The following is a 17,544-nucleotide window of genomic DNA, read 5'->3' on the forward strand; positions in this document are numbered from 1 at the left end:
TTTTCCTTTTAAAACTCGAAATGGCGGCTCAGCTATGAGTGAGTCAAAATGGCCGCCGCGAGCAACAAAAAAATGGCGTGAAACTAGACTCTTACCAAGGCTGCTCTCTAACTCAGTTAACTCAAGAATAGCCTTCCTGGGCCAGGAAAAAAGATTCCCTTGGAAGAGACTTTGCCTTGGCGGTGTTTCCAAGCTAAACGCTGCTTCCCATTCTGTTTTCAGCACTAATCAGCTGTGAGGTGGTGATTGACAGTCGCCCCAGGCAAGCGTGAGTTTGCTGGAGCTGTTACTCTCTGCCGTGCTCAATTACAAGAGGCCAGGCTGAATAGAAGCCAGATGCCAGGCAAGAGATTTATCGTCTGCGAGTTCTCTCGCAGACACCAGGTGAGGCTAAGGCGTCGGATTTAACCCTTCTGGTTCAGCCCACCGTTGCCTAGCCGTTGCAGTTGTTAAGGTCTGATGGCTGGCCAGAAAGGCCTTGGGCAGGTAAACTTCTGCCCAGTCTCTCCCCGAGCCGCCTCTCTACTGATTTGAAGGAATGGGATCTTTCTTTCTTTCTTTTTATTTTGGAATAACAACTTACAGTTGAGGAATGTAGAAAATCAGGAAGATTCAGGAAAGGAAGAGAGCTTAGGTATGATAACAACCAGAGGAGTTCACTCACATGTCCTGACTGAAGCGAGGACTGAGCCAAAAGATGGAAAATGGCTACCGGACAGAAAAGATATTGAAAAACAGGCTCAGTCCTCATTGGCTGATGGACGAGTCAATCCACAGCTGGCTGCAATCTCCTCCCCTCTATGGAGAAAGCTGAAGAATAGTTTGCACAAAAAATACAACCTGGAGGAAAAAACAATAACTGAAATCATGAAAAACAACGTGTGATAGCAAAGAAAATTGAAAGATACAAAGGACAAATAAAACAATATTGTGAAAATATCCTCTTCTACCGATTCCTTCATGAAAATCAAGTCCATCGACTCAGAACATCATATAGAGTTAAGAAGATACTTGGTTGATATCTAGGATGCTGGCAGCAACCCGTATCAACCATTAGCACCAATCAGTGGCATTTGTGATACTTTTTAAAATGTTCAGTTGACCGAGTTTCATGTTTAATGAATAAAAGAGATACTACTACTACTACTACTACTAGTAGTAATAATTGAATAAATACTGTATTAAGGACCTATGTATTAAGATGAATGCAATGAACATCCGAAGAAAAAATAAGTTTTAATAAGCAGCTAATAACAATGTCAAAATGCAAAGATCAAAAGGCACTGAATTGTACAATTCTTTATGTGCTCTATTGTACATGATAATTAAAATAAGCATTAACGGGTTTCTGCATTACCATGGAAAATAAATTTCTGATATGCTGAAGGACCATATTTTAAGGACCGCACCATCTTCTTTAATGCTTTTTAAAGAAAAGCATTCCTCAAAGCATCTGTCAAATCCATTATATATGGAACACTTTATGCTAATTTAGAATATTTACAAAGTTAAAAGGCGCACTAAAGGCAAAAAAGAAAAAGAAAAAAAAAGAAAAAAGCATCTTCTCAGCTTTTAAGTACATTTATTTTTTGGACGATAGCCCCATTTCCTGTAGAATCAAAAATACATTATGTTACATATACATCTACAGTCTTAAAACCAGGCTTCTATGCTCATGTTTTAACATGAGTGTACCACAAACAGAGGGATGAAGAAATGTGGCAGCAGCAGTTCACTTCGTAGCTTTTCCCAAAGAAATTGCATGTTTTTACAGATATTAAGCTTAGTTCCCCTCGTGTTATTTAATTTTTCTCAAGCAGCTAAAGAAAAGATGTAATGGTTGTTCAAATATTGACAAAAGCTTTTCTCCTCAAAAAGTCTTTATTGGATTCTTTTTCAAATTCAGTACATATTGCATGAAGGAGTCTCTTCCAGACTGGTCTAATTCCCATTTGGGTTATCATGATGCATTTCTGGTGTATAGGTAAGTAGAACAATCATGACCCAAAGATGAAGCAGGACCTGAGAAAAGAAAAAGAGGAATAATGCATGGCACTTTAAATAGTTGGATGTGCACATTGGGTGCAAGCAAGATGAGTGATCTAGGAAGCTAACCTTGACCGAGTTAGAGAATAGGCGTTGATTGCTTACCTGAACGCCTCTTCTCGTACGGTGAGCGGGTACAGCAGTCACATGGGTTGCTCATGTCCAATCCGGTGGAACTGAGCCTAGTATTAAAAAAGCTTGCCGGATCCGCCCCTTCCCCAGAATTCGCGAATCCATAGACTAGGCTCAGTTGTGAAGCTCTGTAGTGTTCAACTCTCATTGTTAGAGGAAGAAAGATATAGAAAGGTAAAGAAGACACATACAAGGGCGGGAAGTGACTGCTGTACCCGCTCACCGTACGAGAAGAGGCGTTCAGGTAAGCAATCAACGCCTATTCTCCGTACTGAAGGAGCGGGTCCAGCAGTCACATGGGACATACCCAATAGATGGTCCCTAGGGTGGGATTAGCTAGCTATCGTGTGAGATAACGGATTGGAGTACCCTTCTGCCGAAGGCAGCGTCCGCTGAAGCGTAAGAATCAATCTTGTAGTGCCTGATGAAGGAATTTGGCGAGGCCCAAGTGGCTGCTTTGCAGACCTCCTCCAACGGGGCTTGAGTCGCCCAAGCAGCCGAGGTGGCTGCGCTCCTGGTGGAATGCGCTGTGATGTTCCTTGGAACTGAGAGGGAGGCCGACTCATAGGCCTTAGATATAGTCCCTCTGATCCAACGGCCTATTACTGTTGAAGACACTTTGGCCCCCATGACTCTGGGATGATAGGCTACAAAAAGTGCTTCTGACCTCCGAAAGGGTCCTGTGCGTTGGATATAGATTCTCAGCGCTCTGGTGAGATCCAGGGTGTGCCATCTAATTGCCAAGGGATGGTCTCGTTGGAGGCAGAAGGAAGGTAGGACAATATCCTGAGATCTGTGGAACATGGAACTGACCTTGGGTAAGAAGGTGGGGTCCAGTCGCAAGACTACCTTGTCCTGATGGAATTGACAAAGGTCCTGCCTGATTGAGAGGGCAGCCAGCTCCGAAATGCGTCGGGCAGAGGTAATAGCCACCAGGAATGCTACCTTAAAGGATAGGTACCTGAGGGACGCCGATTTTAGGGGTTCGTATGGTGCCTGCGTGAGGGAATGGAGAACCCGTGGCAAATCCCAGGATGGGTACCTGTGGACCTTGGAAGGTCTGAGGTTGGCTATGCCCTTGAGGAATTCCTGAACTTCAGGGAAGGATCGGAGAGGCTGACTGCGGGGGCCCCCTAGGACAGATGAAATGGCTGCCAGATGACGCCGGAGGGTGCTGGTGGAAAGTCCTTTATGGAAGCCTTGCATAAGGAAGGAAATTATTCTGTGTATGGGGATGCACAGAGGGGAGAGACCTTCCTGTAGACACCACTGGTGAAACTTGGACCACGTGTGGTCGTAGATTCGATTGGTCGAACCCCTTCTGGCCTTTAAAATGACCTCCACTGAATCGGGGTCATGACCACGCAGTTCTAAATCTCTCCTGATAACAGCCAGGCGGTGAGGTGGAACCACTCCGGGTCTGGATGGAAAGAGGCCCCCTGCCGCAGCATATCCCCCGAAACGGGGAGTCGCCAAGGGTCCTGGACGGACAGCTGTTGGAGATCCGCGAACCAGGGCCGGCGGGGCCAGTAGGATTACTCGGGCCCTCTCGGTGAGGACCTTGTGAATCACGTCCGGGAGGATTGGAATTGGAGGAAATGCGTAGAGTAGGCCTGGAGGCCATGGACTCCGGAGGGCATTGATTGCTTCCGCTCCCGGGGATGGAAATCTGGAATAGAAGCGAGGGAGTTGGGCGTTCGCATTGGTCGCGAAGAGATCCAGGATTGGTAGGCCGAATCTGAGGGTGATTTGATGGAACAGGTCTTGATGGAGGTTCCACTCTCCTGGGTCTATCGTTGCCCGGGATAGCCAATCCGCCTGGACGTTGAGACTCCCCGAGATGTGATCGGCTAGGAGCGACTGGAGATGTTTTTCCGCCCAAAGGCCCAACTTGAGGGCCTCCCTCATGAGAGCCTTGGATCTCGTGCCCCCCTGTCTGCAAATATGGCTTTTCGTGGCAATGTTGTCGGTGAGAATGAGAACGTGCCGGTTGGGAATGCGAGGAGAGAAATGCTTCAGAGCCAGGGAAACGGCTCTTAACTCTAGCCAATTGATTGGCCTGGAAGCTTCCTCCGGGGACCACGTGCCCTGGGCTATCATCCCCTGGGCGTGGGCGCCCCATCCCGATAGACTGGCATCTGTGGTGATGACAAATTGATCCGGGCACCTGAACGGGGATCCTCTGTCCATGGCCGGAGACTTCCACCACTTGAAGGATCTGCGAACACTCAGTGGGATGACAATGCGTCGATTTGAGTTGCTGTGCCCTGATCTCTGAAAAGGTAACAGGAGCCACTGGAGTTCCCTAGCATGAAGGCGAGCCCAGGGAATGATGCCTATGCATGACACCATCTTCCCCAAAAGGGAAGATAGAGTAACTATGGAAACTGAAGAATTAGATAAAATGTTAGAAATTAACTCCACTATACTGAGTTTTCTCTCGGGAGAGAGAAAAACCTGGGAGGATTCTGAATCAATAATGGATCCCAGGTGAGAAATGGATGTGGAAGGTTGGAGGTGGCTTTTATCAAAGTTGATGGAAAAACCATGGTCCTGAAGGACTGACATGGTGACAGAAAGGTCTGTTTTCACTTTCTCTAGGGAGTTCCCATGAATCAAAATATCATCAAGATAACATAAAATGTGGATGGGAAACGCCCGGATATAGGCCGCCAGGGACCCCAAGAGCTTTGTAAAGACCCGAGGGGCCGAGGAAAGGCCAAATGGCATCGCCCTATACTGGAAATGCCTGCCTTGAAAGGAAAAACGTAAAAATTTTCTGTGGCATTTGGCTATAGGAATGTGAAGGTAGGCCTCAGTGAGGTCTAAAGAGACCATGAAATCTCCCGAGTGAATGGCGGCCAAAATAGAAGACAAGGAGTGCATCTTAAACTTCCTATATTTGATGAATAGATTTAGTTTCTTTAAATCCAAAATAGCTCTCCAACCTCCGGAGGACTTTGGAACCATAAATAGGATGGAGTAAAAACCTAGGCCCTTCTGACCGGAAGGGACCGGTTGAATGGCTCTGATGGACAATAGATGAGAAATGGCCTCCTCCATACGGTTACAATCTGAGGATGACCTGGGAGAAGGGCAGGAAATAAAACGTTTAGGGGGAGGAGAAATAAATTCTAAAAGAAGGCCTGTTTGAACAGTGTCAATGACCCAAGGGTCCTTGGAGATGAGACGCCAATTAGAGGCGAAATGAGCTAGGCGACCCCCTATGGGAATAGAGGTAAGATTACCATCTAGGTTTTTTTGAAGCCCTGTTAGAGGAAGCTCCCCTTTGGAAGCGAAACCCTCTACCCCTGGAGTTCCTACCTTGGGAACGAAAGCGGGGGGAATACTGACCTGGAGATCTCTGGTAGGAAGCCGCTTGATCTTGCTGGCGCCCTGGGCGACGAAAGGACTGCGTTTTGGTAGCCTTTTTTGTGGTTGGACCCAAAACTTTCTTCTTGTCCGTGGTTTCCGTGAGGAGTGGATCCAGAAGATCACCGAAGAGAAGGTCGCGCTTTAAGGGACCCTGGGATAACTGCCACTTTTGGCGAACTCCCGCTTGCCAAGGGCGAATCCATAGGAGTCTTCTTGCCGTAGTAGAAGCTGCAATAGACTTAGCAGAAAATCTAGTAGATTGCAAGGTGGCATCAGCCACGTACTGGGCAGCTGCAAAGACCTTGTTGAAGTCTTGTTGACCTCTCAAGTCATCGGGAGGAATATGCTGTTGAAGTTGGCGAAGCCACAGCAGCATGGCTCTGGAGAAAAAGGAAGCCGCTGCAGAGCTTTTAGTGGCCCAGGAATCAGCGGTGAATCCTCTTTTGAGCATTTGCTCAATGCGCTTGTCCTCTGGGCGGAGGACTTCCTCCGCCTCGCCTGGCACAGCCGCTGCCGAGTGAAGAATCTTGACAGGTTCATCCGGTTTGGGAAAGGATAGAAGCTCTTCATAGGAAGAGGAAAGTTTGTACAACTTTCTGTCCTTGGAGGAGGGATTAAGGCCAGAGGCTGGAAATTCCCACTGTTTGAGTAAAGCATCTTTAAACAACTTAGGCATAGGAATTACCTCGTTATCCTCCTGTTCCTCTGTGAAGTAAGGTAAATTCTCCTCCGGGGGATCAGTGGAAGTGGAGGCTTGTTTCTCCTGGGCCGCTAATCCCGTAGAAATTCTAGCTTTGAGGAGGAGAGATTTGAATAATTGAGAAGGAAAAATAGTAATTGGAGGAGGAACCTTTATTTGGGATTCCTCATCATCTGATAAGCCTTGAAAAGGATCCTCATCATCCTCTATATCCTCATATTCATCCTGGGAGGAATCTGAATCATCCTGCATAGGAGCTCTGACCGCTGGGGGAGAACCCAAGGGGCGGGAGGAGCGAGAAGGAGGAAGAGGTAAGGGAAGCTCATTGATGGTGGAGAGTTTGGCATCAATGGCTTTGGACAACACAGCAAAAATAGACTGGAACTCAGGAGGTAAGCTGGAAATATCAGCAGAAATGGCAGAAGAATCCCTAAAGGCCTGGGAGGATCCTGGCTGGGGGGAATCTTCAATAATATCTGGTTCCTCTGGACCTATGCCCCATAGGTTAGGTTGGGGTCTGTCTAGGTTTGGCTCATCCAGAGATAACACAGGGACCCCAGAAGGAGGAAGACTAGAAGCCTCTGGAGGGTCTTGACTACTGATTACTTGGGCCTGCACTTTCAAACGTTTTGCTGATTTGTCATGGATTTTTTGTAGGGCTAGGTCCCTTCTCTTCTCGGCCCTGGTGACCTTGGTCGAGGGGCGGGCCCCTGGAGAAGAGGAGGAAGAGGCCTGGGGGATACTAGTAATCTCATCGCCTGTAGGCCTGGCCTCTCTGGGACCTTTAGTTGTGCCTCTCTTGGGAAAGGTAGCCATAGTCTGACAATTAACAGAAGACAAGGCTGAGCCAATAACTGAATAATAAGGAGAAGAATTTCAAGGACTTCCCAAGAGGAATGGATCCTGCTTCGAGGCCTCGAAGCTGCTGAAACGTGAGGACAATCTGGGCAAACCCAGAGTTCGTGCCCCCAAATCCAGCGGGGCCAGCCTCCCTAAACTTTATAATTAAGTAAACCAAGGCACTCTGGTTGGAGGCTTAGCCGGTGGAGAATTTAGCCTGGAACCCCCAAGGCCCGCTCCGGGATCCACGCGGTGGACTGAGGCCTACGCGGCTGGCAGGAGGCCAACACGAGAGGCCTAGATTTAAAAAGGGCGCGAAGGCCTTCGCGCCGAAAAAAATCGCTCTGTAAATTTCTTAAAGGGGAAGCGATCGACTAAGTCCAGGAGACTAGAAGGCGTCTCACTCCGCAGGAGGTATTTCTTAAGCCCTTAAATATATTGTATACAATAAATAATCAATAATTCAATAGATTAATACTTGCACCAGGACCTCCAGGCCAAGGGATTAGAAGAATCCACAAGCGGCCGCAGGAATCGTAACCGGCAAAACCGCCGGGGGAAAACGAAACCGCAACTTCTCCAAAGGAAAAAAGCCGAGCCGCAAACGGCTGGCGCTATTAGTGCAAGTAAATAATAATGATAAAACAAATCTTACTACTTTTGAAGAAAAGGATCGAAGGGAAGGTGTTAGAATGTTGAACGAGCTATCACAATACAACCGCAGGATATGCGAACTGAGCGAATTCTGGGGAAGGGGCGGATCCGGCAAGCTTTTTTAATACTAGGCTCAGTTCCACCGGATTGGACATGAGCAACCCATGTGACTGCTGGACCCGCTCCTTCAGTACGGAGAATTAGAATTTCATGTTACGGTGATACCTTGTCTTACGAACTTAATTGGTTCTGGAAGGAGGTTAATAAGGTGAAAAGTTCGTAAGACGAAACAGTGTTTCCCGTAGGAAAAAATGAAAAACTGATTAATGCGTGCAAGCCCCTCCCAAAATCGCAAAAACGGTGCTCCGCTGGGTGCCGCTGCCTGGCTGTCACCTTCTGAAACAGGCGGGCGCTTCTCGGCGTTCTCCTGAACGCCAAACCCGAAAAGTTCGGCAAAAGTTCGGGTTCGGCAGAACGCCGAGGAGTGCCGCCGCCCATCCATCACCTTCCGAAACAGCCGGGCGCTTCTCGGCGTTCTCCTGAACACCGAACCCGGAATTCCAGGGGCAGAGCTTTGATGTCACGAAGACGCCCTTCCTGGAATCATGTTTCAGTCGGCCAGGAAGGACGTCTCCGTGACGTCAAAGCTCTGCCCCTGGAATTCCCTATTGGGATTCCCCACCTCCGTTTGAGCCTCCCGACCAGCCAACAGCTCCACGGCTCTTCTACAAAGGTGACAGCTGGGAGGCGGTGCTTCTCGGCGTTCTCCCGAACCCAAATGCCGAACCCAAACTTTTGCCAAACGTCCGGGTTCAGCGTTCGGGAGAATGCCGAGAAGCCTCCTGGCTGTTTTGGAAGGTGACAGACAGGCGATGGCGCTTCTCGGCATTCTCCCGAACCCGAACCCGAACTTTTGCCAAACTTCCGGGTTTGGCATTCACAGAGGCGGGTTCGTAAGGGGAAAATAGTTCGTAAGAAGAGGCAAAAAATTTCCAAATCCCGGGTTCGTATCTCGAAAAGTTTGTATGACGAGGGGTTCGTATCACGAGGTACCACTGTACTTAGATTTTTTGCTTACGATTAATTATACTTTATCTGGAACTATTTGTCATTTTGCAGGCAGTGAAAGGAATGTGCTTACTCATAAATAATAATAATAATAATAATAATAATAATAATAATAATAATAATAATTTGTTAGACTTGTATGCCGCCCCACTCCGGAGATTCATAGTACATTCCTGAGTTTATATTTTCACATAACTGGATCTTAGTGATGCTGAAAAATGAAAAATTATGTTTGATTTGTAACAAATCCATTGGAAAAGCCCTAGGTGGGAATTATTCTTTATTTAAAAATGTAAATGTTGTATGAGCCTTTTCATTTGTATTCGTGTATATGTTGGATATGTATTGAAATTTCAAGATAGGTTAACTAAAATGGAAATAAACATCTAGTAAAAAATGAAAAAAAAACCCATATACTTCATCTGTTTTGTAAATTTCATTAATTGCATATCAGATCAAGATGAAATAGCATATAATGAAAATTGCATATTTTGCATTATGACATTAAGCAGACTCACCATATAAATTATTACAAATACTCTTGCAATAGGATATCGACGCAGAAAAATTCCAAGTCGAATGCTGTAACCAATTACAAAAAAAATATTAGAAAATACCGTACCCACATATATGTGTCACCAGAGATTTGCATAAAGACATTATTACATTGCAAGTTTTATTGATAATTCATTTTCCCAATATCCCCAGCATTCAGATTTTTCACAGGTCCCAGATATCGGTTCAATATTTGAATCAAGATATTCACTGCAATATCAAAAATTTCTTTCAAAGATCTTCTCCATGGACATACAGTGTTCCCTCAATTTTCGCGGGTTCGAACTTCGCGGAAAGCCTATACCACAGGTTTTCAAAAATATTAATTAAAAAATACTTTGCGGGATTTTTCCCTATACCACGGTTTTTCGCACCCGATGATGTCATATATCATCGCCAAACTTTCGTCTGCCTTTAATAAATATTTTTTTTAATAAACTTTAATAAATAAACATGGTGAGTAACAATCTGAATGGTTGCTAAGGGAATGGAAAATTGCAATTTAGGGGTTTAAAGTGTTAAGGGAAGGCTTGTGATACTTTTCATAGCCAAAAATAGTGTATTTACTTCCGCATCTCTACTTCGCGGAAATTCGACTTTCGCGGGCAGTCTCGGAACACATCCCCTGCGAAAAGCGAGGGAACACTGTAATTGCTTCTTCCAAGCAATCTTACTATTCTCTGCCTTCTCCTCACCTGAACTGGTCTATAGTACTTGCAGCTTTTCGAACCTTGCCATACATTCCTGCTGCATTCACATCGACATCACCAAAAAGGACAGGAACATTTCGCATGCGAGTGCCTAGAAGAAGAAGAAGAAGAATTTAAAAAGCAATTAGCAGCAGTAAAAATTATTCATACTTTTTTTTCAAACCATAATAAATATTCATTACATAAAATATGCCAATATTATGAGAAAGCAAAATAGAAGCACACCGAATTATAGATGTGTGATCTTATAATGTTTTATATTTAATCATGACCGCTTTGACAGAATAGAAATTTCAAACATATTTAAAAGGACCTTGTATGATTCTGGGATGATTTTGCATTCTTTTCAATTTTATTTTATTGCAATACTCCACAGGTCAGGCAATCTATGTCTGTAAATACATCCTAACTGCAGAATACAGGTTGCAGGAAGTTATTATCAGAATTACAATGGCCTATTAAGAATCATGTCATAACAAAAAAAATCTTTTGCGAAAATTCTCTCAGTACTATAAAATGAAGCCATTGGACGTAAACTGCAATTTCTCCTTAGTTCTAAGTTGCTTCTCCCCTTGTTTAGTTTCCACCCATTGCTTCTTTCCTACCCTCAGGTGCTTTAGAGAATAGCCTGACTTCCTCTTCTTTGTGGCATCCCCTGAGATATTGGAACACTGCTATCATGTCTCTCCTAGCCCTCCTTTTCATTAAAACAGACATTTATTGATTGATTGGATTTATATGCCGCCCCTCTCCGAGGACTCTGGGTGGCTTACAACATATAAAAACAACAGAATGCAACGACATACCCAGTTCCTGTTACCGTTCTTCATATGTTTTAGCCTCCAGTCCCCTAATCATCTTTATTGCTCTTCTCTGCACTCTTTCTAGAGTCTCAACATCCTTTTTACATTGTGGTGACCAAAACTGAATGCAGTATTCCAAGTATGGCCTCATCAGGGCATTATATAGCGGTATTAACACATCACATGATCTTGATTCTATCCCGCTGTTAATGCAGCCTAGAACTGTGTTGGCTTTTTTCGCAGCTGCTGCACACTGCTGGCTCATATTTAAATGGTTGTCCACTAGAACTCCAAGATCCCTCTCACAGTTACTACTGTTGAGCAAAGTACCACATATACTGTACCTGTGCATTTTGTTTTTATTGTCTAAATGTAAAACCTTACTTTTTTCACCACTGAATTTCATTTTATTTGATAGCGCCCAATGTTCAAGTCTGTCAAGACCCTTCTGTATCTTGAGCCTATCTTCTAGAGAATTGACTATTGCTGCCAGTTTGGTGTCATCTGCAAATTTGATGAGTTCCCCATCTATCCCTTCATCCAAGTCATTGATGAAGATGTTGAAGAGTGCTGGGCCTAAAACAGAGCCTTGGAATACTCCACTGCATACTTTCCTCCATCTAGATGCAGTTTCATTGAGTACTACACGTTGAGTGTGGTTGGTTAGCCAGTTTTGAATCCATCTAGTGGTGTCACTGTCTAACCCACATTTTTCAACTTTATCTAGTAGCAGGTGTGTTTGTTTGTTTGTTTGTTTATTAGATTTGTATGCCGCCCCTCTCCGTAGACTCGGGGCGGCTCACAACACAATAAAAACAGTTTATAACAAATCTAATAATTTACAATACAAAATATTAAAAACCCCATTATTAAACAGACATACACACAAGCATACCATACATAAATTGTATAGGCCTGGGGGAGATATCTCAGTTCCCCCATGCCTGATGACAAAGGTGGGTTTTAAGGAGTTTGCGAAAGGCGAGGAGGGTAGGGGCAGTTCTAATCTCTGGGGGGAGCTGGTTCCAGAGAGTCGGGGCCACCACAGAGAAGGCTCTTCCCCTGGGGCCCGCCAACCGACATTGTTTAGTTGACGGGACCCGGAGAAGGCCCACTCTGTGGGACCTAATCAGTTGCTGGGATTCGTGCGGCAGCAGGCGGTCTCGGAGATATTCTGGTCCGATGCCATGAAGGTTATGGTCTACTTTAGCAAATGCCTTACTGAAGTCCAAGTAAATTAAATTGACAGCATTCCTCTGATCCACTAATTTTGTCACTTTGTCAAAGAATGCAGTAATATTAGTCTGGCATAATCTGTTTTTGACAAACCCATGTTGACTTTTGGCTATTACTTTGTTTGCTTCTAGGTTTTCGTTGATTCATTGCTTGATTACCTTTTCCAGAATTTTCCCTGGTATTGAGGTCAGGCTGATAGGTCTGTAGTTGCCTGGATCTGTTTCCCCCCATCCTTTTTTTGAAGATGGGAACTACATCAACTGTTTTATAATCCTCTGGCAGTTCTCCGGTCCTCCGGGATCTTTTGAAATATATAGTTTAATGGTTCTGAGATCTTGTCTGCCAGTTCCTTCAGAATTTTGGGGTGTAATCCAATTGGTCCTGATGATTTGAACTCGTCTAGGATAGACAGGTGTTCTCTTAGCATGTTCTTCTCTATTTTAACTTGTGTTCCTGATATGTTTTTTGTGATGTTGTTTTTGACAGGTTGGACTGTTTTTTTTCCTTTGTGTAAAGACAGATGCAAAAAACGAGTTAAGTAGCTCTGCTTTCTCTTTATTGCTTGTCATCCTCTTGTCACTTTCTCCCTGCAATGGACCAATTGTTTCCTTGATTTTTTCCCTTGTTTTTAATATGTTGGAAGAAGCTTTTTTTGGGTTACTTTTTACTTTTGTCACAAACCTTTGTACATTTTGAGCCTTAGCTTTCCTCACATCATCTTTACATGCTTGGGCTATTTGATGGTATTCTGCTTTAGTTAAGCTCTACGTTTATTGAAATTAGCTCTCTTGAAATCCAAGACTCTAGTTTGACTTTGTTCTACTGCTTGCGTTTGCATAATGTTGAATTCCAAAATTGCATGATCACTTGCCCCCAAGGTTCCTATAGCTTTTACATCTTCTATCATTTCACCTCTGTTAATCAGAATTAAGTCCAATATGGCTGATCCCCTTGTTCCCTTCTCTACTTTTGGGGTAACAAAGTTGTGGCTAGGTTTGTTAGGAACCTATTGGATTTTCCACTTGGTGCAGAGTTTGTCTCCCAGTTGATGTCAGGGTAGTTAAAATTCCCCATTACTATTGTGATGTGCTTTCTATATACCTTAGTTAGCTGACTAGTTTATCTACTTTCTCTGTCTGTTTGGTGGGTTGGCCTATAGTATAGACCTATGGCAATGTCATTTCCCCCACTCCCTTTAATATTGACCCAAATGCATTCAAGATAATTTTCATTATTGTTGTGCTCTATTTCTGTAGAGATGTAGTTATTACTTATATATAGTGCAACTCCACCTCCTCTTTTATTTGGTCTATTTCTTTTAAATAATTTAAATCCCTCTAGTGGATATTCCATTTTTCAGTCTCATCCCACCAAGTTTCTGCAATGGCAATTATATCATATCTTCTCTCATTTACTTGAATTTCTAATTCACCCTGTTTATTCCTCATACTCTGTGCCTAAGCCTATTTTGATTGACCCTGTGTTTACTGTCTACATGACCTGTGTTGTGCCTGACTGCCCCTAATTTCCTGACACCTGTTTGATTAGTGCATATGCTATGACACTCACTATTAAATATTTGGCTTTGCGTGACAGCAGAGCTAATAAACCTACCCCCACACAGATCTATGTTGCGTGCACTGTTAACCATATTAATTTTAAATTCCCAGGGACAGAAATGTTTTGTATCAATTAAATCTTTGTCCCTGCTGTTCAGTTTAAATATTTACCCAATAAATCTATGAATTTAATACCAAGTAGCTCATTCCTTTTCTTTGATGAATGCAAACTACTCTTTTGTACAGTTTTTCACTGGATCAGCTGCAGACATCATGACTAATGAAACCAAAGCCTTTCCTTTTACACCACTCCTTTAGCTACACATTAAACTCTGTTACACGCTGACCTTCTCCCCCGCACCTTATATACAGGAAAAACCTCTGAAAAGATTAGCCTACAACCTATACTACTAAGTTCATACCCAAGCTCTGGAAGTCATTCTGCACAGAAAGTACATCTTTTTGGGACAGATCATTTGTGCCATTTGATTCAGCAGATTCTGACCAGTTCTGGAGAACCAGTAGTAGACATTTTGAGTACTTCAGAGAACCAATAAATACTACCTCTGAGTGTCCCAACCCCCATCTATTCTCTGCCTCCAGAGTCCCAGCTGATCGGGCGGAAATTGGGATTTTGCAGTAACCTTCCCCTGGAGTGGGGAGGGAATGGAGTATCCACCGTATCCTTCGCCTGGAATAGGGTGGGAATGGAGATTTTACCATACCCTTCCCCTGGAGTTGGGTGGGAATGGAGTATCCTTCAGCTGAGTGGGGAGGGAATGGAGATTTTACCGTATCCTTCGCCTGGAGTTGGGTGGGAATGGAGTCTGCGGAGAGGGGCGGCACACAAATCTAATAAATTATTATTATTATTATTATTACTACTACTACTACTACTACTACTACTACTACTACTACTACTATTATTTTATAGTACCCTTCCCCTGTTATACCCATCAAGCCATGCCACACCCACAGAACCCAAGTAAAAAAAAATTGAATCCCACCACTCTCACAGTAAACATTTCATTTTACCTTCGCTGTTGTCAATTCCTGCCATATTAATGGAGGAGCCATTTGTTGAAGCTCCCTGGACAGTCTTCAGCTGCTGCTCCAATCGTTCCAGCTGGTAGACTAAAGCATTTTTTTCTGTGCTGAGATTTTCCAGCATGGTTTGTTTCTGAATTAGTGTCTCTGTCAATTGATGCAGCCGATTTTCTAGCTCCGTTTGGCTACTGCTGCTCAACGTTTTGTTTGTTAGCTGTGGAGTGAACAACGTAGCATTGGAAGAAGAAACAAATAAGTAACTTCGCTGGAATGAGTGCGGACTGAACTAAATGCATTTACTTGCATTTTGCTCTACGCTCCTGCTTTAGAGCAGGGGTCCTCAAAATTGGCAACTTTAAGACTTGTGGACTTCAACTCCTAGAATTCTCCAGCCAGCATAGAGTTTACGTCCACAAGTCTTAAAGTTGCCAAGTTTGAAGACCTCTGCTTTAGAGGGGGGGGGGAGGGTGTTCTTTCCCTTGGAAAAGCTGGGAGTGGAAGAAGGATCAGGACTTGCTACCAAAGAGGCACAAATTGCTATTAGGCAACAGAATTTGGCAGGTCTCATTCTCTCACACACAAATTTTTGGGGAAAAAACCTGGCACAGAAAAGTGGCATTGGACTGCGTTAAAGGTAAGCAGATACCACACAGCATTTCCACAACCAACCCAAATGTGAGAGGTCAGGCTTAGCAGAAGAAAGAAAAGTAAACACATTCATTTTTGTGCTAAAACTTTGTCAATCCAAAAGCATAAATCCAAATGTTGGACAAATATCCCATTTAGCTTTGCCTCCAAAGAACAATCATGCACAATTCTGGAAACAAGAAAAAAACCCAACCGTTCTATCACTTTTGATTAAAATAATGGAATGTGCAGAAATGTCCAAACTAACAATGGAACTGCAAAACAAGGATGAGACAGATTTCTACAAAGCATGGGACAAATGGTACCTCTGGTTAAAAAAAAGGAATTACTTAAAAATTATTCATCAAGAAAAATATCCAACAAAAACAACTTGAAAAACTAGCAACCTACATCACAAATCATAACATCAAATTGAAACGACAAACTGTAAACATCGATTGACACGAACTTTAAATTACAAAGAAAACAAACCCTTAAACCACTGATACGTATTGGCACTAACAATTACATCAAAAACATATGGATAAAACTTTAGGGAAATTTACACCACCTATGTGCTCAAACCACAGGCCGCAAAGCATGAAAGCCCCAGCTCTAACGCTGGCCTTCTCTTCTTACCACTCCCCTTTTGCTCCAATTTCCCACCCCGTTCCCCTTATATCTCTTTCCCTTCTTCCCCAACCCCCTACTTTTCTTCTTTTCTCCCTCCCCACCTACGTGTACTATATAAGTAAATTATAAATGTTAGAATGTATATTATATATATCCCTTTTGCTTTTCTGTACCCTGTTATAAATGTATATATTCAATAAATTTATTTTAAAAAACAAAAACAAAAACAAAGAACAATCACCCTGAGATGTCAAAAACTTTAAAATAAAGTGATTGCCCTTTGATTGTTTTTGTACCTTTTTCTTTTTAATTTTATTAAAAAGAAATCCAATAGTTGAACCAATTTGACTTACAGGTTAGCTGGTTTGATATTACAGGGCTTGTCTAAATATTTTGGTTGTTCATAAATGTTATGTTGACTGCAAAATTATTAAGCTAATCCATTACCTGATTTCTTAGTTTCTGAATTTCTTCTTCTCTATCTGTTATTCTGCTTTGCAGAGAAGACTTTGTCCTGTATAATTCTTCCTCAGTATAGCGTAATTCCTGGAAAGTAAGCGGCAGAAATTAATATATTAAATGCACAATAAAAGTAAAACATGATGGTACTACCGTGACCAATTTGTGGTTACAACTAGAAGCTTACTTTCTTTTCTGCAACTGAAAAGGCATTGCTGACGCAGTGAAACACTATATTAAGACCATAATGAACATTCATAAATCCCTAGATACAGGCAACTGATTGCAAAAAGTAGTATCAACATTTATTTGAAAACGTAAAAAGTTGGCAGTTTATAGATATTCCTTGGCTTTGTTTCTACAAGTAGTCCTTGACTTATGACCAAAATTGAACCCAAAATTTCTCTTACTAAGCCAGAGAGCTGTTAAATGAATTTTGCTCCATTTTGTGATCTTTCTTGCCATCGCAGTTATCAAGTTAGTAACAGGATTGTTAAGTGAATCTGGCTTCCCCATGAACTTTGCTTATAAGAAGGTGACAAAAGGTGATCACATGACCCCAGGATACCACAGCCATTCATGGGCCAGTTGCCAAGCAACTGAATCTTGATCATGTGACCATCAAGATCAATGGTCCTGTGAAAAATGGTCACAAGTCCCTTTTTTTTAGTGTTTTTGTAACTTCGAATGGTCACTAAACTTCTGTCATAAAGGTGTTATAGCACTAGTGATCTCTGTGACAATAAGGAAACATCCAGAATTGTATACCGTATTTTTTGGTCTATAAGATGCACCTTGGGGAGGAAAATAAGAAAAAAGCTAATAGGGGATGGTAGATGAATACACTCAATCAATCAGCGGTTCCTAGAGGTTCCCAGAGGTGAACTTTAGCAACAGGTTTGTTGGTTGTGAGCTCTGCGCCTTGCTTTTCCAGCCTGTAAAACCTCTATTGTAGCCCCGCCCAGTCTCTGAAGCCTCCGTTTGAGTGGCTGGGCAGGGCTACCTTAGGCGTATAAACACATCCAAATTTTCACCCTATTTTAGGGGATGAGGAAAGGGTGTGTCTTATACTCTGAAAAATACGATGAGTAATCCTCGAT

The 17,544-nt window shown here is 43.1% G+C and overlaps 1 protein-coding gene across 3 annotated transcripts in view; it reads right to left on the reverse strand.

Annotated features, from left to right (window-relative positions):
• Nucleotides 1-1,565: 1,565 nt before the first annotated feature.
• The window catches only part of GOLGA5 (golgin A5), a 47,059-nt gene continuing 31,080 nt past the window's right edge, over nt 1,566-17,544 (reverse strand). For all 3 annotated transcript variants that reach the window (XM_070753073.1, XM_070753055.1, XM_070753063.1), the window contains exons 8-12: nt 16,433-16,531; nt 14,714-14,939; nt 10,066-10,171; nt 9,334-9,397; nt 1,566-2,022 (exon numbers count right to left, since the gene is read on the reverse strand). In XM_070753073.1, the coding sequence (XP_070609174.1) occupies nt 1,942-2,022; nt 9,334-9,397; nt 10,066-10,171; nt 14,714-14,939; nt 16,433-16,531 (576 nt within the window). In that variant the 3' untranslated portion in view covers nt 1,566-1,941. The remainder of the gene's footprint in view (nt 2,023-9,333; nt 9,398-10,065; nt 10,172-14,713; nt 14,940-16,432; nt 16,532-17,544) is intronic.

The sequence above is a fragment of the Erythrolamprus reginae genome, chromosome 1 (assembly GCF_031021105.1).
Source record: "Erythrolamprus reginae isolate rEryReg1 chromosome 1, rEryReg1.hap1, whole genome shotgun sequence".
Taxonomy (NCBI): Eukaryota; Metazoa; Chordata; class Lepidosauria; order Squamata; family Dipsadidae; genus Erythrolamprus; species Erythrolamprus reginae.